Source organism: Babylonia areolata, chromosome 21, assembly GCF_041734735.1.
Source record: "Babylonia areolata isolate BAREFJ2019XMU chromosome 21, ASM4173473v1, whole genome shotgun sequence".
NCBI classification, from domain to species: Eukaryota; Metazoa; Mollusca; class Gastropoda; order Neogastropoda; family Buccinidae; genus Babylonia; species Babylonia areolata.
This window is the reverse complement of record NC_134896.1, coordinates 36,268,955-36,295,317: the sequence shown is the minus strand read 5'-3', so window position 1 is coordinate 36,295,317 and position 26,363 is coordinate 36,268,955. Positions and strand designations below refer to the sequence as shown.

Sequence of the window (26,363 nt, the reverse complement as noted above, 5' to 3'; positions counted from 1 at the left end):
GGAGTGTAGCATTTTTAATGATAAAAAAAAAACAACCAAAACACCACCAACATTGTTGAGTGCTGAGGGATGCCCCATCACACAACATGAGAGACTGACACAGAGAAAGAGCAATGTACCTGTAGTTGATGTCACCGCTTCTCATGTCCTCTATCTCAGACTGGATCTTCAAGGCACACAGATGAGCCTGGAAACGGCGACATCACAAAAATCAGTTTGTAAACGTCAGTGGTGCGTGGCTATGTGTGCTGATGGGTGTGAATGGCGTGGATTGGCGTGGCTGGGTGTATATGGGAGTGGCTGTGAGAAGATGGGTGTGACCGGATGTATCTGTCAGAGAGTGGGTGTGGTTGGGTGATGCTTTGACAGGATGGGTGTGGCTAGATGTGGCTGAGAGAGGATGGGTGTGGCTAGATGTGGCTGAGAGGATGGGTGTGGCTAGATGTGGCTGAGAGAGGATGGGTGTGGCTGTGAGAGGATGGGTGTGGCTAGATGTGGCTGATAGAGGATGGGTGTGGCTAGATGTGGCTGAGAGGATGTGTGTGGCTGTGAGAGGATTAGTGTGGCTGTGAGAGGATGGGTGTGGCTGTGAGAGGATGGGTGTGGCTAGATGTGGCTGATAGATGGGTGTTGCTAGATGTGGCTGAGAGGATGTGTGTGGCTGTGAGAGGATGGGTGTGGCTAGATGTGGCTGATAGAGGATGGGTGTGGCTAGATGTGGCTGATAGAGGATGGGTGTGGCTAGATGTGGCTGAGAGGATGTGTGTGGCTGTGAGAGGATTAGTGTGGCTGTGAGAGGATGGGTGTGGCTAGATGTGGCTGATAGAGGATGGGTGTGACTAGATGTAGCTGAGAGAGGATGGGTGTGGCTAGATGTGGCTGAGAGGATGTGTGTGGCTGTGAGAGGATTAGTGTGGCTGTGAGAGGATGGGTGTGGCTGATAGAGGATGGGTGTGACTAGATGTAGCTGAGAGAGGATGGGTGTGGCTGTGAGTGGCTAGATGTAGCTGAGAGAGGATGGGTGTAGCAGAGAGATGATGGGTGTGGCAGTGAGAGGATGGGTGTGGCTAGATGTGGCTGAGAGAGGATGTGTGTGGCTGAGAGATATGGGTGTGGCAGCGAGAGGATGGGTGTGGCTAGATGTGACTGAGAGGATGTGTGTGGCTGAGAGATGATGGGTGTGGCAGTGAGAGGATGGGTGTGGCTAGATGTGGCTGAGAGATGATGGGTGTGGCAGTGAGAGGATGGGTGTGGCTGTGAGAGGATGGGTGTGGCTAGATGTGGCTGACAGATGATGGGTGTAGCTGAGAGATGATGGGTGTGGCAGAGAGAGGATGGGTGTGGCTGTGAGAGGATGGGTGTGGCTAGGTGTGGCTGAGAGAGGATGGGTGTGGCAGTGAGAGGATGGGTGTGGCTAGATGTGGCTGAGGGAGGATGGGTGTGGCAGTGAGAGGATGGGTGTGGCTGTGAGAGTGTGGATGTGGCTGTCGATAGTTGCGGTTGCCTGGGTGTATGTGGCTGGGTGTGGCTTCGAGCAGATCCATGAGGCTGTGGATGGGTATGGCTGAGTATGCCTGGGTATGACTAGTTGTGGCTAGGTGTGACTCTGTGTGTGTGTTGTGTGTGTGTGTGTGTGTTTCTGTGTGTGTGTGAGAGTGAGAGTGAGTGAGAGAGACAGAGAGAGAGTGTGTGGGTGTGTGTGTGCACTTGGGTGTGGCTGTGCCTGTATGTATGCCTGTGTGTGTGCCTGAGTATGCCTGAATATGTCTGTGTGTGGTTGTGTGTACCTGTGTGTGTGTCTTGCATGAGCATGGGGAATTAGGGACAAGCAGTGTGATGGTTTTGTCACTGAAATGGTAATGGACACACACAACCACACAATGTTGGTTGCACACACACACACACACACACACAGACTCACAGCTTCGCCAGGTGTGATGGGAATCCTTTCCTCAAAGACATCCTGGATCAGCTGGTGGAACACCAGGTCACACTCTACTGGGTCATTCAGGTTCACGTATGGCTCAATGAACAGTCGCTTCTGCAACAGGTAAGAATACAGATGCTTATTGATATGGATATTTATATAGTGCAGTCCCTTCTGTATCAGGTAGGAACACCCACTGATATAGATGCTTATTGATATGGATACTTATATAGCGTAGTCACTTCTATAACAGGTAAGAATGCCCACCGATATAGATCTTACTGATATGGATACTTATGTTGTGCAGTCACTTCTATAACAGGTAAGAACACCCACCGATATTGATGCTTATTGATATGGATACTTACATAGCGTAGTCGCTTCTGTAACAGGTAATAACACTGATACAGAAGCTTATTGATATAGATAATTGCACAGCCTCTATCCTTGATCAAAGACTAAGCTCCATGCGCTTCACAAACACAAGAGTCATTCATATTGCAAAAAAGGCTGCCTTACCTGGGTAGAACCAACAAGAATGCAATGGTAAGAACATACAGGTATAAACGTATGATCTTGAAAAAGAAAAAAAAAAAAAAAGAAGATATGAACAGCATGAAAAAAAACAAGCTCAATCGTTCACGACACATGCACATATACAACAAAGAATGCAAGGGAACTTAATTATCTTGTAATGAACTCTATCATGACTATCTGAAGTAGTTTCCCCTTTTCTGTTGTCGCCCTCTCTATGGCTCATCATGCCACACATACACACACACACACACACACACGCACACACACACATGAGCATTCATGCAAACACACACACACACACACAGAAATATACATACATGTTCACAAACACACACACACATGTGCATTCATGCAAACAAACACACTAACACACTCACACACAGAGAGACTCTCTCACACACACAGAATTAATACACATACAGAAATGTGCACATGCATACATGTGCATTCACGCAAATACACACACACACACACACATGTGCATTTGTGCAACACACACACACACACACTGACCTTGAAGTCCAGCCTGAACTCTTGCACAGCACCACTGCGTGCCAGACGCTCCCACTTACTGATGGTGTCTGACATTCTCTCATCAGCAGCCATGCCTCGGGATGTGTAGGAGGCTGGCAACAAACAAAATATAGGTATACAGATACATAAATATATCCTCCTCCTTCTTCTTCGTTCATGGGTTGCAACTCCCATGTTCACTCATATGTACACGAGCGGGATTTTATGTGCATGACCCCGCCACGTAGGCAGCCATACTCCGTTTTCAGGGGTGTGCATGCTGGATATATTCTTGTTTCGATAACCCACCGAACGCTGACAAGGATTACGGGATCTTTAATGTGCATATTTGATCTTCTGCTTGTGTATACACACTAAGGGGGTTCAGGCACTGGCAGGTCTGCACATATGTTGACCTGGGAGATGAGAAAAATCTCCACCCTTTACCCACCAGGCACCGTGACTGAGATTCAAACCCAGGACCCTCAGATTGAAAGTCCAACGCTTTAACCACGCAGCTAATGCGCCCATCAAATATATACAAATTACAAGTATTTACGTTGTTGTTTTTACATAGATAGCTAGGAAAACAAATAAACTGCATTCTTTCCGCCCCTTCCTTTCTTCTTTCCTCCCTTCCCTCCTTCTTTCCTCCCCTCCTTTCTTCTTTCCTCCCCTCCTTTCTTCTTTCCTTCCCTCCTTTCTTCTTTCCTTCCCTCCTTCTTTCCTTCCCTCCTTCTTTCCTCCCTTCCCTCGTTCTTTCCTCCCCTCTTTATTTCCTCCCTTCCCTTCTTCTTTCCTTCTTCTTTCCTTTCTTCACTCTTTCCCCCCTTCCCTCCTTCTTTCCTCCCCTCCTTCTTTCCTCCCTTCCCTCCTTCTTTCCTTTCTTCATTCTTTCCCTCCTCCCTTTCTTCTTTCCTTCCTTCATTCTTTCCTCCCTTCCTTCATTCTTTCCTCCCTTCCCTCATTCTTTCCTCCCCTCCTTTCTTCTTTCCTTCCCTCCTTTCCTCCCCTCCTTTCCTCCCCTCCTTTCTTCTTTCCTTCCCTCATTCTTTCCACCCTTCCCTCCTTTCCTCCCCTCCTTTCTTCTTTCCTCCCTTCCCTCATTCTTTCCTCCCCTCCTTTCTTCTTTCCTCCCTTCCCTCATTCTTTCCTCCCCTCCTTTCTTCTTTCCTTCCTTCATTCTCTTTCCTTTCTTCATTCTTTCCTCCCTTCCCTCCTTTCATCCCCTCCTTTCAATCAATCAATCAATCAAATCAATCAAAAACACTTTATTAATCCACATGGAAATTAAGTTGTGCAATCACAGGCTCATTGTAAACACTGGCATAAAATCATGCGCAACATAAGAAGAGATTAAAACTAGTCAAATATGAATTCCCAATAGCTGACGATATACTAACCCCCCCCACCCCCCACCCCCCCACTCACATACTCATGTTAAGACAATAGGGTATTGCACAACAATATTAACAAATGAAAACATCCAACAAAAAAAGGGTATAAGATTACTAAAAATGACATGCGCGCACGCACGCACACCCACCCACCCACACACACACCCACACACACACACACACACGTTAAGACCATAAGGTATTGTACAACAATACATAAATAAAAACATCAAGGGAATAAATCGCATATATAAGTAAAATGCACACACACACACACACACACACACACACACACACACACACACTCACTCACACACACACAAACAACGTATGCATGCACATAACATATGTCACGCCAATAAGATTAGAACATTAACATTAAGATACATGAAATCCAAGTAAAATAAGAAAATATTTTAAAATCACTTCCGATCACACACACACACAAATGCTTGCTTGCCCGTGCTCACCCGCTCAGTCCCACATGCACGCATAATGTCTGCTCCCATACACTCGTCTGCTGGTGAAGTTCAGGTGTTGCTGTGGCGAGGGGGCTTGGGGGGTGGGAGGGTTCACTTAGTGTATTGGATGTTTTGATTGTGTGCGCGAATGGCTGTAGGAATAAATGAATTAATGTATCGAGATGTTCTTGCGCGTGGAGCTCTAAACCTACCACTTATGTCTGACCTTCTGCTATTAATGTCATCATGTAGTGGGTGTCTTACGTCGGTCAAAATTGTTATTAGTCTGTCAGTCAGTTTTCTATTGTGCATGTCGCTAAAGGTGTCTTGTCTTATACCCACCACCCCACCCGCTTTCCTAATGACTTTTTCCAACCTGTCTTTGTCATGTTTGGTCAGGTTTCCCCCCCAGCACACGGCTCCGTATGTTAAAACACTACAGACAACAGATGTGTAAAACATTTGGAGCATCTGCTTGCATACATTAAAAGATTTCATTTTTCTAAGACAGTACATGCGACTGTTGCTCTTTTTAATGAGTGCAGTTGAGTTTTCATTCCAAGACAGCTTATTGTCGATTATCACACCGAGATATTTGTATGAGTCTACTTGTTCGACCACTTCATTTTTTGTGATGATTTTACTTAAAGTTGATTTCTTTTTTCTGAAGTCGATAACAAGCTCTTTGGTTTTGCCAACATTCAGCTCAAGGAAATTTTCTTCACACCAGTTCACAAACCTGTCAATTTCTCTTCGGTAGTCAGTGTCATCGTCGTCAGTAATAAGTCCTGTCAGTGCGGAGTCATCTGCAAACTTAACGAGGGGACACGAATTGGTCAGGCTTCTGCATTCAGCCGTATACAAGGTAAAAAGAAAAGGCGAGAGGACTGTACCTTGTGGTGCACCTGTGTTTGTGAAAGAGACAGTAGACATAAAATCATTTAATTTTACAAACTGAGGCCTTTTAGTAAGATAGTCTAAAACCCATAAAATCGTCGGAAAAGCGAGTCCCATGTGCATCAGCTTTTTTGCTAAGAGGTGAGGTTGAATTGTATTAAAAGCACTAGAAAAATCAAAGAACATCAAGCGGACACAGGTATTTGATTTGTCTAGGTGTTCATAGATTTTGTTCAAGACAAACAGTATTGCATCATCCGTACATCTGTTTCTCCTGTATGCAAATTGCAAGGGATCTAAAAATGGTTTGACAGACTCCTGCAAATAGACAAGTATCACTCTCTCAAAAACTTTCATCACAGCAGATGTCAGTGCTACAGGACGGAGGTCATTCATACATGAAACATGTGTTTTCTTAGGTACAGGTATAATGCAGGAAGTTTTCCAGATAGATGGTATTTTGCATTCACTAAGAGACTGATTAAAAATAATAGACTGATCCTTTCTTTCCTTTCTCCTTTCCTTCCCTCTTTCTTCCCCCCCCACACCCCCTTTCTTCTTTCCATCCTTTCCTTCCTTTCTTCTTTCCTTCCCTCTTTCTTTCCCCCCCCCCCCCCCCACACCCCCCTTTCTTCTTTCCATCCTTTCCTCCTTTTCTTCTTTCCTTCCTTCCTTCCCTCCTTTCCTCTTTCCTTCCCTTATTCTTTCCTCTTTCCTTCCCTTATTCTTTCCTTCCCTCCTTCTTTCCTTCCTTCCCTCCTTTCCTCCCTTCCCTCTTTTTCTTTTCCCTTTCTTTCCTTTCTTCTTCCCTCCCTTTCTTCTCTCATTCCCTCCTTCCCTCCTTCCTTTCTTTTCTCATTCCCTCCTCCCTTTCTCCACTCCTTCCTTCCATCCAAAACCCACCTGAACTGCTCATGACCTCGTAGATGGAGAAGCACTCAGCGTCCGACCTCATGCCGATCTTGGCCTTGATGGTTTTGATCACCTCCCCACAGGTGGCCGCGGAATCGAACTCCACCACCCGCTGGTCCCCGTTCAGGAAAAATATCCTCTGCGTTATCAGCTTCCTGAACAGCAACAACAGAGAGGAAGAAAGTGAAACTGTGCATCTGATAATATACGTACTTCTGCAAGAACAGTTTTCTGCAGTTTCAGTTTTCAGTTTCAGTAGCTCAAGGAGGCGTCACTGCGTTCGGACAAAACCATATACGCTACACCACATCTGCCAAGCAGATGCCTGACCAGCAGCGTAACCCAACGCGCTTAGTCAGGCCTTGGGAAAAAAAAAAAAAAAAAAAAAAAAAAACCACACACACAACCACACACACAAAACAAAAAAAAAAAAAAAAACAAAAAAAAACAAAAAAAAAACAACAAACAAACAAAAAAAAAAAACGGGGGAATAAATAATAGATAAGCTTGCATAAATAAATAAATAAATAAATAAATAAATAATAATTATAATATAGAAAAAGGTAGTAGTAATAATATTAGTAATACTAATAAAATGATAATAATAAAACATAAATAAATAAATAAATAAGACAACAATGGTGATAAATAAGCAAATAAATGTAAAAAATGAAGACACACATTCACACATACACCCACACATGCATAACAGAAATGCACCAGACATGCAGTTTCACATATATGAAAGCACAGTCAAATACATATAAACGTACATGAGCTCCAACACACACACACACACACGCATTACCGTGCACCTCCTCTACCCCCCTCCTCCACACACTTATTTCTAGTCTAAGTATCGCAGCTTCCACGGCACACACACACACACACAAACACACACTCACAGAGATGAACACTTACTTGTACAAGCACATATGAAAGCACAGTCAAATACATATAAACGTACATGAGCTCCAACACACACACACACACACACACACATTACCTTGCACCTCCTCTACCCCCTCCTCCACACACTCATTTCTAGTCTACGTATCGCAGCTTCCACGGCACACACACACACACACAAACACACACTCACAGAGATGAACACTTACTTGTACAAGCACACACACATACGCCCATATCTCCCACCCCCAACTCCACACACGTACATACAAAGATAAAGATATATATATATATATATATATATATATATATATATATATACACACGTTCCAATATCCTGTTGCTCCCACAGTGTAGGCATGCATACACTCACATACCTCATCCTCTACCCCACCTCCCCCCGCACTCCCAGTTTTCTGCAACAACGCTTTCTTAAGATCTTATGAACAAAAAAAAGATAAAAAATAAAAGAGGGAAGAAGAATTCTTGCACAATCGTACAGAGGATTGTGCATTCCTGAAATGGTATTAGTGGTCATTTTTATTTATTTGTGGTTTGATTCAATTATTGAATTCTTATAAGAAGACATGAATACTTGGGTGACTTTAATGGCTGTAACATACAGATAAAAAAAATAAATGAACAAATAACAAAAATTAAAATAAAAACTTGGCAGCAATTCCTCACACTTGTATAACATACTGGATTTCTAGGACACTGGGAATTTCTTTTAAAAAAATGAAAATTAAAAAAATCAAAAAATCAAACATATTTGTGTGTTTGTGTTTGCACGTGTGTGTGTATGCATGTACATATGCATGCCTGTATGCATGTGTGCATTTGGGTCTCTGTGTGTTTATTTCTGGCAAAAAGAAATAACAGTCAATAAAATACAGCCAGTTAAACTCAAGAGGCAGTCTCTCACCTTTGTATAATACACTGGATTTCTCGGACAGATGGTGGGAATTTCCGTCTCTTCTTCTCAACTGTTCTCGTCAGGCACTGTAAAGGTTACAATAAAAAAGAGACATAAATAATTTTTTTTTTTTTAAAGGATAATAGCAGTTTAAAAACTCTGTTCCTGTTATTGTTAGACAATGCAAGTCAAAAACAAAAAAAAAGAAGAAAAAAGAAAAGAAGAAAAAAGAAAAGAAACTCATTCAGTTCAATGAGATGTTAACACAGCTGTCATGTCATTCTTTTTCTTAAGACTTGCTACCGTCATGACCAGTTTATAATTCTCTCTTTTCAATCCAATTTTATATCAGGAGAAGAAAAAAAAAAAGAAAAAAAGAAAAACAAACACACATGACATCTATACAGATCCACACATACATCTCCACGTTTACAGAGAAACAAATGCATCCTGTACCAACACACACATACCTTGAGTGGAGGGTATGGTTTACAAATCTACCATCATTTCTCTATGTATGCGTCAAATGAAGGGTACAATGAACAAATTTTGAATTCCTTTTTTGAGGAAGTTTCTGGGTCTACATGTCGGAATGAGTGGCATGGGAGTGAAACCACCGATACAAATGTAAATGATGGGACAGCAAAAAAATTTTTTTTACAGAATAAAAGAAAAGAAAACAAAACACATAAATAAAAATTCTGGGTCTACATATCAGAATGAGTGGCATGGGAGAGTAATGCCAATGAAACAATGCAGATAATAGGATAGCCAAACATAAAAACAAAAACAAAACAAAAAAAGAAAAAAGAAAGAAAAATTATGGGTCTATATATCGGAGTCAGTGGTGTGGAGTGTAATGTCAATGGAACAATGCTGATGACAGGGCTGCAGAAAAACAAAAACAAAAAAAAACAATGACAACCACCAAAAAAAAAAAAAAAAAAATTCTGGTCTGTATGTCAGAATCAGTGACATGGGAGAGTAATGCCAATGAAACAATGCAGATAATGGGGTAGCCAAAAAAGAAAAGAATAAAAAAAGAAAGAAAAAAAAAATTGGGTCTATATATCAGAATGAATGGTGTGAGAGAGTTATGCCAGTGGAACAATGCTGATTGTTGGACAGCAAAAAAAAAAAAAAAAAAAAAAATCTGGGTCTATATGTCAGAATGAGGTGGGAGAGTTATTCCACTGAAACACTGCAGGTGATGGGGCGGCCAAAAAAAACATCTGTGTCAATATGTCAGGATGAGTGGCATGATGGGGGAGTAATTCCAATGAAACAATGCAGACAATGGTGCACAGCACCAAACAAAAAAAAAAAAAAAAAAACCAACCAAACAACAAAAAAAGTCACCCAAACCACACCCCACCACCATTCTTTCTTTCCCCTGGCACTGACTGACCTTGAGACAGAAGCGGGCGAACTTGCCCTCATCAGTGGTGGTGTCCATGGCACATTTCTTCAGGTGCACCTGCACGTACTTGTACACACGGGAGTTGGCAGGCGGCAGAGTGGCACATGTCACTGACAGCAGCTGCCAGGAGCGGCGATTGACAACGCTGTTCGGATCTGGAATGTATGGATGGGTGATGTCAAGGAGTGCCAAGCGGAGGGGAGGGGTGTGTGTGTATGTGTGTGTGTGTGTGTGTGTGTGTTTGTATGTGTGTAAGGGTAGGATGCGTGTGGCGTGTGTGTGGCATATGTGTGTGTGTGCGTGTGCATGTGTATGCATGCACAACTATTGTGCCAACATGTGGAGACACATGTACACAAAATGGTGTGTGTGCATGCATGCATGTGCACAAAAATATCATGGGATACATGCACATAATCATGCACAAATGTGCACACACAAACTTTGCATGTACATACTTACACATGCACTGACACATACACACACAAAAAAAAATATATATACACATGCAAACAAACACAGAAACACACACTTCCACTCATAAACAGATTCACAAGCAAACATACACACAGAAAAACACATTCACACCCTGAAACAAACACTCACTCACTATGTGAAATTGTGTGTATGTGTGTGTGTCTGTGCGCGTACCTCACGCATGCATGTGTCTGCATGTATCTGCACAGACATACATGAACATGATTCATACATGCATATACTGACAGTTTAATTCTATTGTGTCGTTACCCTTTCTCTCACCTACCCACTTGCTTATTCATCCCCTAACTGATTATTCATGGAGGAATGTTTTTGTCAACAGTCATATTCATACCCCTTCCCCTTCCAGCACACCTCCGATAGAATCTCCGAGCACGGAATCAAATCCCACGCTCAGCAGTATTTGCTCCCCTTCCACTAGACACTGAGCGGTGGTCTGGATGCCTGTTAGCTAGTTATTCGGATGAGACAATAAACTGAGATCCTGTGTGCAGCATGCACTTAGCGTATGTAAAAGTACCGATACCGACAAAAGGGTTGTCCCTGGCATAATTCTGTAGAAAAATACATATGCAGGCAGAAAAAGAATTTTTTTTTTTAATTAAAAAAAAAAAAAAAGGATGGCTCTCTCTCACTCGAGCAACATGCTCCCCTCTAGGCCAGCAACCCAAAATTCACACAGAGAAATCAGTTGTGACAAAAGAATAATACAATGCATACATACTCATCTTTCCTTCTTTTTCTTTTTTTTTAACCTGGAGACACAACTTGACCAAAGATAGCATTTCATTTAAAAAGGAAAAAAAAGAGAAAAAAAAGAAACAAGTGCAGAAACTATAAACTAAACAAGTTTAGTCAAGTGAACTGAACATAAAAAAATTTCAAGAGCAGAAACAATAAACTTCAGTTTAATTAAGTGAACTGAACATAAAAAAAATAAAATAAAACAAAAAATTCAGACCTGAGGGCACACGATACTTACATGCAAAGCGTTTCTTATCTTTAGCATCACTTTTCCCATCTGTCCAAGGCAAGAAGAAAAAAGAGAAAGACAACATTTACAAGCATGCAACAGAAAACGGATTGACAACAATGGCTGAAGCACAGGAGGGCAATACTCCATCAAACCTTCACGTACACTTGCATCAAGCGTCAAGAAGGCGAAATCATCATGACATTCCAAAAACTGAACGCTCGAGATGTCCGAAGACTGTACGCTAGACAAAGGACATGCTGCATTCAAGAACTTGATGGAGAACAATCATACTATATCTATACTATTTTTTTTTTGGTCTCGTTCTCCTTGATTTTCTTCAAAGAGCTGACAAGAATGACATTACAAGCATGCCCGATGCAATTATTATGATCATCGAAAGGAAAGTTTTTGACAAGGAATATGCAGACAACAACGAATCAAATGCAAAATGGCAATGGAAAGAAAGTGCACGATACTGAAACAGAAACGCATCAAGCAATCATCAAAATGCTAACAATTCATCTCTACAAGTAAAACAGCATTTTGAAAATAACAATTTAAGAAAACAATGTAAAGGAGTTGGGGCGGGGGAGGAGGGGGGGGGGGGGGGGCACTGGTGGAAAGTAAGACATGTTTGTTTTAAAAAAATTTTTTTAAAGATTTCAACTATCAACAATTAGGAGCGAGAAAAGCAACGGAAGAGAAGCAAATTTAGGTATGAGATGAAACATCATACCCTCAATGTAAATTACCAGTGAATGGAGATGAATTTCAGTTCATTATGGAATGTTGTAATTATAGTAATTGATGGCAAAATTTGGTTCCTAAAGACTTTCTTCATCGTAGGTCATGTTATCTTCTTTTGTGTTCATGGGCTGCAACTCCCACGTTCACTCATATGTACACAAGTGGGTTTTTACATATATGACTTCTTTTTTTTTACCCTGCCATGTAGGCAGCTATACTCCACTTTCAGGGGTGTGCATGCTGGGTATTTTCTTGTTTCCATAACCCACCGAACTCTGACATGGATTGCAGGATCTTAAACGAGGGTATTTGATCTTCTGCTTGCTTTTACACATGAAGGAGGTTCAGGCAGTAGCAAATGTTGACCTGGGAGACTGGAAAAATCTCCATCCTTTACCCACCAGACGCCGCTATCAAGATTCAAACCCGGGACCCTCAGATTGAAAGTCCAACGCTTTATCCACTCAGCTATTGCGCCTTTCGTAGGTCATGTTATAATTTTTGCAGGCTGATATCTTCAAATTCGAGAAAACTTTTACATTTTATTTTCAAAACTTTGCAAATGTCTATCAGAAAGATTAAAACTTTGAAATTAAATGAACAAGTCCAACACCATAGTACTACATTCAAAGAGAATACAGATGCCAGATGTGGTTTTATCGCTACTATTTTTGTAATATCCTGAGGCAATTCACAGATTTTTTTGATTTTTTTTTTTATACACTCTGAACATGCATGTGTATGCATTTTGTGAAATGAGTGAGGAAAAGAGTGTCACATTACTGACAGAGCATGCACTGGCTGTATGTTGTATTTGGCATATGAGTGTTGTTGACACAATACATTTATTTCCTGTTTTTCAGTGTTCATTATGTTCTTTATCAATCTGTTTGTAATCGTCCATGCCACAATGGGGTTTAACTCACTCTGGAGGACGGGCCCCAATCAAGCCCTACTGTTCCCAACAGTTCCACACGGAGCCTGATCAGAGCTTTAGATACTTTTGACTTTTTGGAGAGGCACTTAATTTGCATAATGAAGTTATCAGCTAAGAATATCTTAACCGACCTTTCCACTCTCCACCGTGACCAATAAATCCAGAGTGTGCTGCTGTGCTCGCGAGCAGGAGAATAATTTTCTTGGTGACTTGTTCACATGAACGGTGTGTGTCAATAATGGCATCTGAACCAGTTTTTTCTCGGTCACAAGGCAGACAACAGAATTAGACGAAGAGGCCCTGTTGGGGCTAATTAATGTTCTGAATTCAATCTGTTTCAAACTCTGGGTGCTTTCCTGGATTCATTTACAAGGTATCAGAACTGTGCAAATCTAGAACAAAAAACATGGGTTCTTTCCTCATCTTGCTGGATGACAACAAAAGATGGGAGGAAGTTTTATATTGTGTCCTCAACTAAATCCTTATGTTGCTGATCAGTTTGGAAGTTTTCAGTTCATAAAATTCTAACATTTGTTTTTTGGCGATTTTATTTCTTGCAAAAGGGCTGTCTGTGGGGAAAGTTTGGGGAGATAACTGGCAGTACTAAGTGAGTTACAGAAATTAAATATTGAAATACTGAGAAAACTGAATAAACAATGTTGTGGTGCCTTTCACTTGCCATCACCTTGTGTTTCGGACAAAGGGGGAAAGAGGAGGGTGTGAAGTGGAGTGAGGGATCAGGAAAGGTTGGGGTTTTTTTTGGTTTTTTTTTTGATTCACTGACTTATCCAGTGCATGCTTCTTCTTCTTCTTCTGCGTTCACTTGTATGCACACGAGTGGGCTTTTACGTGTATGACCGTTTTTACCCCGCCATGTAGGCAGCCATACTCCGTTTTCGGGGGTGTGCATGCTGGGTATGTTCTTGTTTCCATAACCCACCAAATGCTGACATGGATTACAGGATCTTTAACATGCGTATTTGATCTTCTGCTTGCATATACACACGAAGGGGGTTCAGGCACTAGCAGGTCTGCACATATGTTGACCTGGGAGATCGTAAAAATCTCCACCCTTTACCCACCAGGCGCCGTCACCGTGATTCGAACCCGGGACCCTCAGATTGACAGTCCAACGCTTTAACAACTCGGCTATTGCGCCCGTCGATCCAATGCATGCAACAGAATATCTCTTTGACACCACACTGAAGACAGAATGAATGCTGCATGCTCTTCAAAGTCTTTTCCTTGCACACTTATCCACAATATGGTGGATGATGCACTGAAATCATATAAAATGTTATTTTGTGAAAGGGGGAACTAGCTATTCTATGTTGCATCAAGATATTTATAAAGATGATTTTACCCACCATGTACAGAGCGGGAACAAGAACAGACTATCACATGTAGACAGTAGGTCACAACATTAAAAAAAAGGGGGTGACAACAGAAAAAAGAAGACGATGCAACAAATACCACATATGCAAATGAAAATTATATGTGTGTGTGAAGGCAGGAGTTGTGTGTGTGTGTGTGCACCTATGCACATGTGTGTGTGTGAAAGGTACACACACAACATACAGGTGTGTGCGTTTATTTTCCAAGACGGTGTCTGTCCATTGATTTGCGTGGAAGTATCAAATCAATTTTCATACCATAATAATTTTTATAACATGTCATGTGTAAACTGGTTGAAAATAACAACAATAACAACAACAAACACAAGTCAGGTGAAACATTTTCAAGACACATGTTTGTTACATCCACATTAAAACACAGCATCTCTATGTCACAAGAAACATCAGAATAATCAGAAAAAGAATTATCAAAAAAAATGAAAAAAGAAAAAAAACAAAAACAAACCAACCCTGAACACTAAAAACTCACATCTAAAATAGTTACTTCAACATATACACAACATGAACACAACATGCACTCACATCCTGAACCCACTCACCTGGGTGGTCGGTGGTCTGTTTGACGAGCTGCAGGTAAAACTCGTTACACAGGAAGTCGCTCTCCAAACACTTGAGCATCACGTTTTGCATCATGGTCACATGATCTTCGTCCGTATCCGCTGGAACACCAGCACCCATAACATAACATACCGCTGCTGGCAACAACCACACTACACACATGACAGCCAAGATGTCAGTGAATCCTTTTTTCTATATGAAATATGTATATTTTCAGTCAGAGACCAAAGACCAAGCGCTTTACAAATACAGGGTCATTTGCATGCAACAGGCTACCTACTTGGGTAAAGCTGACTGACAGCTGCCTTTTGGTGCACTCATCATTCATTTCCTGTGTCATTCAGTCAAGCTTCAGTCATGTGCACACACACACACACACACACACACACACACTGATTGACTGATTGATTGATGTGGATACTTATATAGCGCCTATCCTCGGTCAGAGACCAAGCTCTAAGCGCTTTACATACACGGGGACATTTGCACCACAGGCTGCCTACCTGGGTAGAGCCGACTGACGGCTGCCACTGGGTGCTCATCATTCGTTTCCTGTGTCATTCAATCAGATTTCAGACGTACACACATACACACTCAAACAGACATGTAACATTTTACGTGTATGACCGTTTTTTTTGTGGTTTTTTTTATTTACCCCGCCATGTAGGCAGCCATACTCCGTTTTCGGGGGTGTGCATGCTGGGTATATTCTTGTTTCCATAACCCACCGAAGACTGACATGGATTACAGGATCTTTAACGTGCGTATTTGATATTCTGCATGCGCATACACACGAAAGGGGTTCAGGCACTAGCAGGTCTGCACATATGTTGACCTGGGAGATCGGAAAAATCTCCACCCTTTACCCACCAGGTGCACCGAGATTTGAACCCAGGACCCTCAGATTGAAAGTCCAGCGCTTTAACCATTCGGCTATTGTCACCCACTGATGGCAAAAGAGTTAACCTCACTCAACAGTCTATATGTCGTTTAGAGAGTGTTTTTCATACAGAAACTTGGCAGTAAAAGAGTTAACCCCACTCACCGGACTCCTCGATGCCGGAATAAATGAGGATGCAGTTGAACATCTTGATGGCGGTCTCCTCCTGAGCAGGGTTGTGGATGAGGGTGAGGGACTGGCGGAGGGGGGTCTTGGTGTACGACCAGAAGTCCACGCTGAAGTTGCTGCCCGCGTCACTGCTGGCGTAGCTGCGCAGTTTGTCCAGCTTGGTCTTGGTCAGCCTGTGGGGCAGACAGGTGATGCAGGTTACACACAGGTGGGGATGGATGGAAGGAAGCTGGGCAAGCAGGGAGGGGAAACCATGTGATGGAGACAGGTGTAGAGGAGAAGAGAGGACTGGCCGTACTGAGTGAGTTAAACAAGATGACTGGAAAGAACTGAATTTTTCCTATTTTTATGCCAAATTTGGTGTCAACTGACAAAGTATTTGCAGAGAAAATGGCAATGTTAAAGTTTATCTCACACACACACACACACACACACACACACACACACACACACTTTGTTTACACAAGTGAGTCAAAAACCCACAATGATTGTTGATAGGCTAAAACTAGCCACACACACACACACACACACACACAACATACACACACACACACACACAAGTGCATACGCACGCACACACAAAGTTAAAACAATAAATCGTTGCATTAACATTTCATGCACATAAAACAGATGAATCTTAAGTACTTTCAGTTGTCTCAATACAATCAAAATGACATATTTTGCACCACAACGTAAGGCTTACCTTCTCAGCGTGTTCCTGATGAAACCACTGCCACTTTCCTGAGGAGGTCGCTGCAGCGTCCTGCTTTCAGCCAAAGCTTTGCGGCATCGGACAATCTCCTCATACAGTTTCAGCTTCTCTTCATCCGTCAGCTTCATCTGATCACAAAACAAAGACGTTAATAACCATGTGCATTATCATTTTCTAGTCTTTTATGCCAACATACAAAACATGCCTGAACATCAAATACCTGATCCAGTCATATATGCTGAGAATCCTATAATCGTTAATCAGTTTCCTAAAAATTAATAAAAACCAGAAAAATACTGAACAGTTATTGTGTTAGTATAATACTTGTGAATATGTGTATGTGTGCATTTTATTGTGCATGTATGTATGATGGATCTCACTCTCTGTGAATTTGTGGCCTTCAAATCCAACATTCATTCGTATAGATCTACAAGTATGCTTTTATGTTTATGACCACTTTTCAATGCCCCCATTTCAGCAGCCAAACCTTGTTCTGGGGGGAGTGCATGCATCAATATTATCCACAATGATGTGTGTCTACATAATAGGCCTGGCAGCTGGGTGGCTAAAGCACTGGACTTCTAATCTGAGGGTCCTGGGTTTGAACCCCTGCTGTGCTTGGTGTGTTAAGGGTGGAGATATGTTCTAACCAGGTGTGTTAAGGGTGGAGATATATTTAATATTCAGGTCAACAAATGTGCAGATCTGCTAGCGCCTGATTCTCCTTCATGTGTATATACATTCAGAACATGAAATGTGCATGTCAAAGAACCTGCTATCCATGTCAGTGTTCGGTAAATTTTCTTCTATATGTATTCAGAATCAGAGGACCAATACCGATGACAGAGCAGTATATACCTTCTTAGAGAACCAATACGAACGACAGAGCCAATATCAACGACAGAGCAGTATATACCTTCTCAGAGAGCCAATATCACCGACACAGAGCGGTGCATACCTTCTTAGAGAACCAATATGAATGACACAGAGAGGTACACACCTTAGAGAGCCAATACAAATGACAGAAAAAGGTACACACCTTCTTCGAGAACTAACACCAATGACAGAGAAAGGTACACACCTTCTTAGAGAACCAATACAAATGACACAGAGAGGTACACACCTTCTTAGAGAATCAATACGAATGACACAGAGAGGTACACACATTCTTAGTGAACCAATACGAATGACACAGAGAGGTACACACCTTCTTAGAGAACCAATACCAATGACAGAGAAAGGTACATACCTTCTTAGAGAACCAATACGAACGACAGAGCCAATATCAACGACAGAGCAGTATATACCTTCTCAGAGAGCCAATATCACCGACACAGAGCGGTGCATACCTTCTTAGAGAACCAATATGAATGACACAGAGAGGTACACACCTTCTTAGAGAGCCAATACAAATGACAGAAAAAGGTACACACCTTCTTCGAGAACTAACACCAATGACAGAGAAAGGTACACACCTTCTTAGAGAACCAATACAAATGACACAGAGAGGTACACACCTTCTTAGAGAATCAATACGAATGACACAGAGAGGTACACACATTCTTAGTGAACCAATACGAATGACACAGAGAGGTACACACCTTCTTAGAGAGCCAATACAAATGACAGAAAAAGGTACACACCTTCTTCGAGAACTAACACCAATGACAGAGAAAGGTACACACCTTCTTAGAGAACCAATACAAATGACACAGAGAGGTACACACCTTCTTAGTGAACCAATACGAATGACACAGAGAGGTACACACATTCTTAGAGAACCAATACGAATGACACAGAGAGGTACACACATTCTTAGAGAACCAATACGAATGACACAGCGAGGTACACACCTTCTTAGAGAACCAATACCAATGACAGAGAAAGGTACATACCTTCTTCGAGAACTAACACCAATTACAGAGAAAGATACACACCTTCTTAGAGAACCAATATGAATGATAGAGAAAGGTACATACCTTCTTAGAGAGCCAATACGAATGACAGAGAAAGGTACATACCTTCTAAGAGAACTAACACCAATGACAGAGCGATACCTTCTTTGAGAACCAATACCAACAACACAGAGCAGTACACACCTTAGAGAACCAGTACCAATGGTACACACCTTAGAGAACCAATACAAATGACACAGACAGGTACACACCTTAGAGAACCAATATCAATGACAGAGAAAGTTACACACCTTCTTAGAGAACCAGTACCAATGGTACACACCTTAGAGAACCAATACAAACGGTACACACCTTTAGAGAACTAATACCAACAGCACTACACAGCGGTACACACCTTTTTCAGACTGTCTTGCTCGGTCTTCATCCAGGAGGCATGGTGTGGGGAGTAGCTGGCGATGAGGTGACCGATGTCCTCCTTGTGGTGCGTCTCAAACATGAAGGTCTTCTGCGTGCAGCCGGCCTGCGCCGTGTTGCTGAGCTCCAGCGTGATGTAGTTGTCGTTGGGGTCGATGGAGATGGACTCCACGTCCGTGTAGCGGAAATCGTGGATGACGAACTTGTCCTTGGTGCGCACAAACTTCACCCCGTCCATGTTGATGGCCAGGAGGGTCTCCGAGGAGTGTGACCACAGCCCTTTGTGATGACAGCAGTGATGATGATGAAAACAATGGTAGTTGTAGACGTAGTTAGAAAATGATAATACAGATGAGGTCAGCCATGATAATGATAATGGTGGTAGTTGTAACCATAGTTAGAAAATGATAACACTAGTTTGATTATAAAGATGATGGTAACGACAACAATCTAATTTCAGTTTCAGTCTGTACAAGGAGGCATCAATGCGTTCGGACAAATCCATTTAGGCTACACCACATCTTCTCGGCAGATGCCTGACCAGCAGCATAACCCAACGTGCTTAGTCAGGCCTTGGGTGCATGCATATACATTTATGTACCTATCCGAGAGGATTTTTTTCTACAGACTTTCGCCAGAGGACAACACTCTCGTTGCCATGGGATCTTTTTCAGAGTGCAAAATGCATGCTGCACATGGGACCTCAATTTACTGTCTTGTCCAAATGACTAGACTCTCAGATCAATTATCCAGTCAAACTTGGGAGAAAGGGCGAGAACAGGATTCAAACCCTGACCCCCATGCACTCTGTACTGGCAGACAAGCATCTTAACCATTCTGCCACTTTCCTCCTGAAGATTGATGATAATGATGATGATATCAACAATAACAACAACAATACTAACAATGATGGTGATATCATAATGGCCATTATGTAAGGGTCATGACATTGAAAATAATAATACCGGCTGACGACGATGATGATTATGATGATGATAGTGACCAACAATCTAATACTAAAAAATGCAAATGATTATGGTGATATCATGACAGTAATTATAATAAGTCATGATGATGAAAACAATAATATCAGTTGATGATGATGATAGCAGCAACAATTCAAAAATGACAATACTTACAATAATGGTGATATCATAATGGTAATTATAACTGTCATGATGTTGAAAATAATAATAATAATACTTGATGAGGAGGAGGATAATGACAATGATATAGTAATAAGTACTGATAATGATGAAGATGTTGATAATGATTGATAATAGTATAGTGATAAAGAGCAACAGCAACAAAAAACAATTTTATCACCGCTACAGTTATTGATAATTGCCTTATTCCCACGCCAGATGCCCCGAACACTTAAAACATACATAGGGGCAGAAGAGAAGGAACAGACTTGCTATTGTATAGTTAAAAAAAAGAAAGAAAGAAAAAAAAGCAAAGGACTCATAAACATACAGCACACTCACCACTCAAAAACAAGCAGCACACACACGACAATCCGTTCTAACACATACACATGCATGACTGAAACAAAAAAAACTATTAAAAAAATAATAATAAAAAACACTACCAGCTGACCTTTGTGCACTATTGGGAAGAGCGTGCATCCATACAGAGGGAACTGCTTCACACAGGTGAGGTACCACACTTTGGCCTCCAGTTCACTCTTATCCGCCCCGTAGTGCTGCAACCATACATCAGTGACTGATATGATGAATTGATTTATCACACAGAGAGACAGGCAATGAACTCATGTGCACATACACACATATGCATACACACACACATATACCCCCCCCACACACACACACACACACACATGCACACACCCATACACACAAAAAATACAATACACACACACACACACATACACACACACACACACACGCATGCACACACCCATACACACACCACACACACACACCTCTCTTTTTATAAGCTTACTCTTTTTCACCCTCAATAAAGATAATTTTGACTAAACAGCAAATAAGAAAACCAGATAAAGACTTTCATTTCCACAAAGAGTCAACAAAAAGAGAATGCAATCTTTGATACAGAATGCAACAGGTACACATTAATTCAGATGTTGACATGACCTTTGCCAAGTGAAAATTACAAACACGGACACAGGGATGTAAGCAGAGATGCCAACTATGACAACTACTTAGAACTTTTTCTAGGAACAATTTGGACATTTTTGTTTAACATTTATTTTTTCAATTGTTTAGAAATACTCAGACCCTCAGTTGCACTGGCATATAAACCATCTTCACCTGAATAGCATACTGACAGGTGGGTGACCCTAGCCAGTCAAAAATCAACTCGTCATAGCAATTCTGACAAGTAACGTTGGAACAAAACGATCAGCAACATGAAGAAATCCAGACAGATGGCATCACTGCGTTATCACATTACATTGCATTGCACTGTGATACTGTCTATCACAACAGATTTATCTGTGTGAAATTTGGGCCACTCTCCCTAATGAAGAATGTGTTGCCACAGTGTAGCAACGCCTCTTTCTTTTTCTCCTGTCTGTAAGTGGGTTTATTTACGACTGATGTGGACGTACAGAATTTCGCAAGGGACAACCCTTTTGTTCCAGTGGGTTATTTTACATGTGCGCCGCTGAATGGGACTTCAGTTTATCATCTCATCCGAATGACTAGCACCCAGACTACCCACCACGAGGTCTTGTGGAGGGGGCAGTGGAAGTAAATAAATCCCATGGGACTCACAACACATTCGCTTCCTTATCAGGGATGTTACCGCAAGGGCTAGAACTTGATAATGGTGGAGAGAGTCTTGCCCAAGTTAGATCTCCACTCTCTTGGCCAAGAGGGTTTTAAGACAGTTGGCGTTGGAATGGTTCCAAAGGTGCAGCACTAAGGGCCAGTGCAATCTTACCTCCTAATTTCAGAGTCATGGTCCTTCACAAAGGAATAAGCTATAAATGACTCCCCATTGCAGTGGAGAAACCACTGATCATACAGCTCTCACTTTGCTGTTGGCCCAACTGTAGTCAGGACAGCAGATGCCTCCTCTGCTGTTCTGGTGGTCATAGTCTGACACAACTATCATGCATACATACACACCACAAGGCCATCACTCCATTGTATGTTACCTTGGACAAAAAGACAGTTAACAGACAAGATGGGGGTGGGGGTGGACAAAAAGACAGTTGACAGAGAAGATGTGGGGGAGAGGGTGGTGGTGGTGGTGGACAAAAAGACAACAGAGAAGATAGGGCAGGGGGGTTGTGGACAAAAAGATAGTTAACAGAGAAGATAGGGGGGGGGGGTTGTGGACAAAAAGACAGTTAACAGAGAAGATAGGGCGGGGGGTTGTGGACAAAAAGACAGTTAACAGAGAAGATAGGGCGGGGGGGTGTGGACAAAAAGACAGTTAACAGAGGAGATGTGGGGGGCGCAGGAAGAGGGATGGGGGGGTTGATGGATTACCATGTGAGCCCTGGCCACCTCCTGTGACCAGTTCTTCCCTGAAGACGCCAGGATCCTCTTGCACAGGTACTGGTCAGCCTCACTGTACCTGTTTCACACACACACACACACACAAACACAAAAGCAAACACACACACACACACACACACACACACACAAGCAAACACACACACACACACACACAAGCACATACACACACACACACAAGCAAACACACACACACAAGCAAACACACACACACACACACACACACACACATTAATTAAATATGACGAGTGAGTTCATGTGCCAATATGCACAACACACACACACACACACACACACACACATTAATTAGATAGGACGAGTGAGTTCATGCGCCAATGTGCACAACACACACACACACACACACACACACACACACACAGAGAGTAATAAGATCAGATTAGTGAGTTTATGTGCAAATGTGCACAAAACACACACACATACACACACATACACACTCACACACACATGTACGCACGCACACACACACACACACACACACACAAACAAACACACACACAGAATGAACAACCACAATGTGTGAAGAGAAATGCAGTCACACAGAGACCATTAATTTGATTTCTGTGGAAGATATTTCATTCATCCATCACTATTTTCACTCTTCAGGATAACCATGCATTGTATGTGTTGATTTACATTTGACTGTGTGCTAGGTTTGTCTCTCTGTTTTCTGTTTGTCAGTCACTTTAAATATGTTGTTCATTCTAAACTTGCTTGTGTTTGTTTTCATGCATTTTTTGGGGGGGACTTGTTTTGTTTTGTTTTGTTTTGTTGTTGTTGTCATAAATAATGTAACTGTTTTGTGCAGGGGTTCTCTCGTTTTTCTTCTTACCCTATTGCACACTTTAAATTAGTCTTGTATAAACCCAATATTAGAATGGGGACTGGATGAATAAAAAAAAAAAATTAAAAAAAAAAGAAAAAAAAAAAAAAAGCACAAGTTGATGGTTATATATCATCTTTCAAAAACAATAATTTTTCATTGTCTTTGTCTCATTTTCTCTGTCTGTCCGCCTGTCTGTGTTTAACATACCTGAACTCTTTGTCATCCTCAAAAGGTCCCCATATGACTTGAGCCTGCAAGCCTGCCAGCTGTAGGGCCACTTTGTCGGACACTGAGAACTCATCAAGCTGTTGAATAATAATAATAATAATAATGATAACAACAATAAGAAGAAGTAGAAGAAGAAGAGGGAGGAGGAGAAGAAGAAGCAGAAGATGAAGGAGAAGAAGAAGAAGAAGAAGAAGAAGTAGAAGAAGAAAAGAAGAAGAAGAAGGAGGAGGAGGAGAAGAGGGAGGAAGAAGAGGAGGAGGTGAAGAAGACAAGAATAAGAAGAAGAAGAAGCAGAAGAAGAAGAAAGAGAAGAAGAAAAAAAAGAAGGAAGAGAAGAAGAAGCAAAAGAAGAAGTAGAAGAATGATGGTACATTTCTTTTTCCCTTTCAAACATCTCACAGCACTTTACAGTGACGCAGCCTGTTGTGCAAATGACTCCCGAGTTCATAAGGGCTCAGAGCTTGGTCTCCGACCAAGAATGGGCGCTTTAGAAGTATTAATATCAAATCACCTCCAAAAACGGAGTATGGCTGCCTACATGGCGGGGTAAAAACCGTCATGCACGTAAAAGCCCACTCGTGTACATGCGAGTGAATGTGGGAGTTGCAGCCCATGAACAACGAAGATGAAGAAGAACATCAAATCAAATCCAATCCAATCCAATCCAATCCAACATACCCGGACCACTTTGTTGACAGCCTCAGCATACAGCAGGTGGTACTCGATGGGGTCGTTGGGGATGTCGTGGACGTGGCGGTACACACGCTTCCTGAACATCAGCATGGCATCCGTGCCGCACAGAGCCATCGTGTGCCCCTTCTTGGAGATGCTGTCCGACTTGCCCTGCTGGGCAGCAAGTCTGTCACCGCTGTGAGTAAAATAATAACATTAAGAATAACAATAATAATATAGACTTTTTTTTCTCTCCGACTATATCTCTCTTTTTTTGTCTACTAGGTGTATCATCACTTGTGGATCACAAAAAGTGTTCTTAGATTTCTGTGAATACCCGCTGCTATGGAAACAAATCAAAATGGCCGCCAAACAATGTATCAAAGAAATCGGGTTTGTGGTCCATGTCGTACATGCAGACACTTTTTGTTATGTGGACTTGATACACAATGACATCTTCATTTTCATGTGAGATTGTGTTGATTCTTCAATTATTGTACTTTTTGTGAATTTTTGAAATTTTGGGTATTGCGAAATCCTCAAAATTTACAATGGGTAAAAAGATTGGAAGTGCTATGAATTAAAACCCAGAGAATGTTTTCATACATACTCGTGACAAAACTTCAATAACATGTCATAAAACAATCACGCAAAGTCTCATCGTTGTATGTTTACTCATCATTGAGCAAGTCCAAGGTACGATGTCAAGGCCAGAAACTTGACGACTTACGTCGAAATTGAACAAAAAATTATTAATAAACACTTTCGTGATTCAGCAAGCAATCTTTATTGGCAATTGTTTCATTGCTAAAGACATCTTTACAGTGGAAAAACTTATGCATATGATAGAACAGATGTTCAAGAATCAAAATCCATCAAAAACCCAAATCATGAAAAATCATCATTTTGGTCTCTTTTGCACTGCCGTGTCCCCCCTTAATTCACTTATATTTCTATTTATTCCAGTATAATTTCAAGAGGAACTGTTAATACTTAAAAAGTATCTAAAAATGTTTTACCAATCAAAATACATTCAACTAACAACAACAACAACAACACACGCACACACACACACACAAACATAAAAAGATAAAGCAGAGATTTTGAAGCGGGTTGATGTATTCATAAATACAATACTGGACTGGACTTAATGGACACACATGAATGTGTTGATTAACTGTAAAAAGTTGGATGGTATTCCTATGGTATTCTATGTATTCTAATATCAAATAGGAAAAAAAAAAAAACAATGACAAAAAATAACGGCAGACTTTTACCTTTCCCACATGGCTAAGATGTCTGCAATATACTCATAGCTCCTGATGAAACGCTCATATGCTCTAGTCACCTGAAAACACAGTTAAAGAAAAACAACAAAAAAACATTAATCCATCCATTCAATTTAAAAAAAAAAAAAAAAAAAGCATATATAACATTCACATATGTCAGTGCGATACAATGGATGGGCCACTTCTGATCAAGAGTGAAATAAGTCTACAAGTTATGAATGATTTTCACAGTCAAAAGTCTCTCGAATGGGATTTCTTAGTTCAGACTCTGACCCATTTTATGATTTTTTTTTCTTTTTCATAAATTCATGCAACCCTTCCACAATTATACATATTCATCCCTCCCACCAACACACATACACTTACAAACCCACATCCCTCCAAACATATATCACACACACACATACACACACACACACACACACACACACACGCGCACACACGCACGCACACACACACATACACACACACACAAAGAAAGAAACAAACAAATCCCCAATTACCCATCCTAACCCCCACTTCCTCACACACACAAACAAGCTCGCCTGACATACCCTGCTATGTATGTTGCTATTTTTCTTATCCACACTGAAGATGTGGATTTTATTTTTATCTGGATTTTCTGACACTAGCATCAATCAAAATTAACAGTAAAAACGAAATACACAGACAAGAAAAACAGTCCACAAT

The 26,363-nt window shown here is 41.4% G+C and overlaps 1 protein-coding gene across 1 annotated transcript in view; it reads right to left on the bottom strand.

The window, feature by feature from the left end:
- LOC143296612 (myosin-VIIa-like) overlaps nt 1-26,363 on the bottom strand; it is a 220,551-nt gene that overhangs the window by 7,857 nt on the left and 186,331 nt on the right. Inside the window, exons 27-42 of the mRNA XM_076608641.1 lie at nt 25,662-25,732; nt 24,391-24,580; nt 23,692-23,789; nt 22,614-22,701; nt 20,731-20,836; nt 19,112-19,410; nt 19,008-19,010; nt 16,793-16,929; nt 16,066-16,262; nt 15,002-15,121; nt 9,878-10,044; nt 8,479-8,555; nt 6,636-6,799; nt 2,978-3,090; nt 1,922-2,041; nt 120-187 (exon numbers count right to left, since the gene is read on the bottom strand). Coding sequence (XP_076464756.1) covers nt 120-187; nt 1,922-2,041; nt 2,978-3,090; nt 6,636-6,799; nt 8,479-8,555; nt 9,878-10,044; nt 15,002-15,121; nt 16,066-16,262; nt 16,793-16,929; nt 19,008-19,010; nt 19,112-19,410; nt 20,731-20,836; nt 22,614-22,701; nt 23,692-23,789; nt 24,391-24,580; nt 25,662-25,732 — 2,018 coding nt within the window. The remainder of the gene's footprint in view (nt 1-119; nt 188-1,921; nt 2,042-2,977; nt 3,091-6,635; nt 6,800-8,478; nt 8,556-9,877; nt 10,045-15,001; nt 15,122-16,065; nt 16,263-16,792; nt 16,930-19,007; nt 19,011-19,111; nt 19,411-20,730; nt 20,837-22,613; nt 22,702-23,691; nt 23,790-24,390; nt 24,581-25,661; nt 25,733-26,363) is intronic.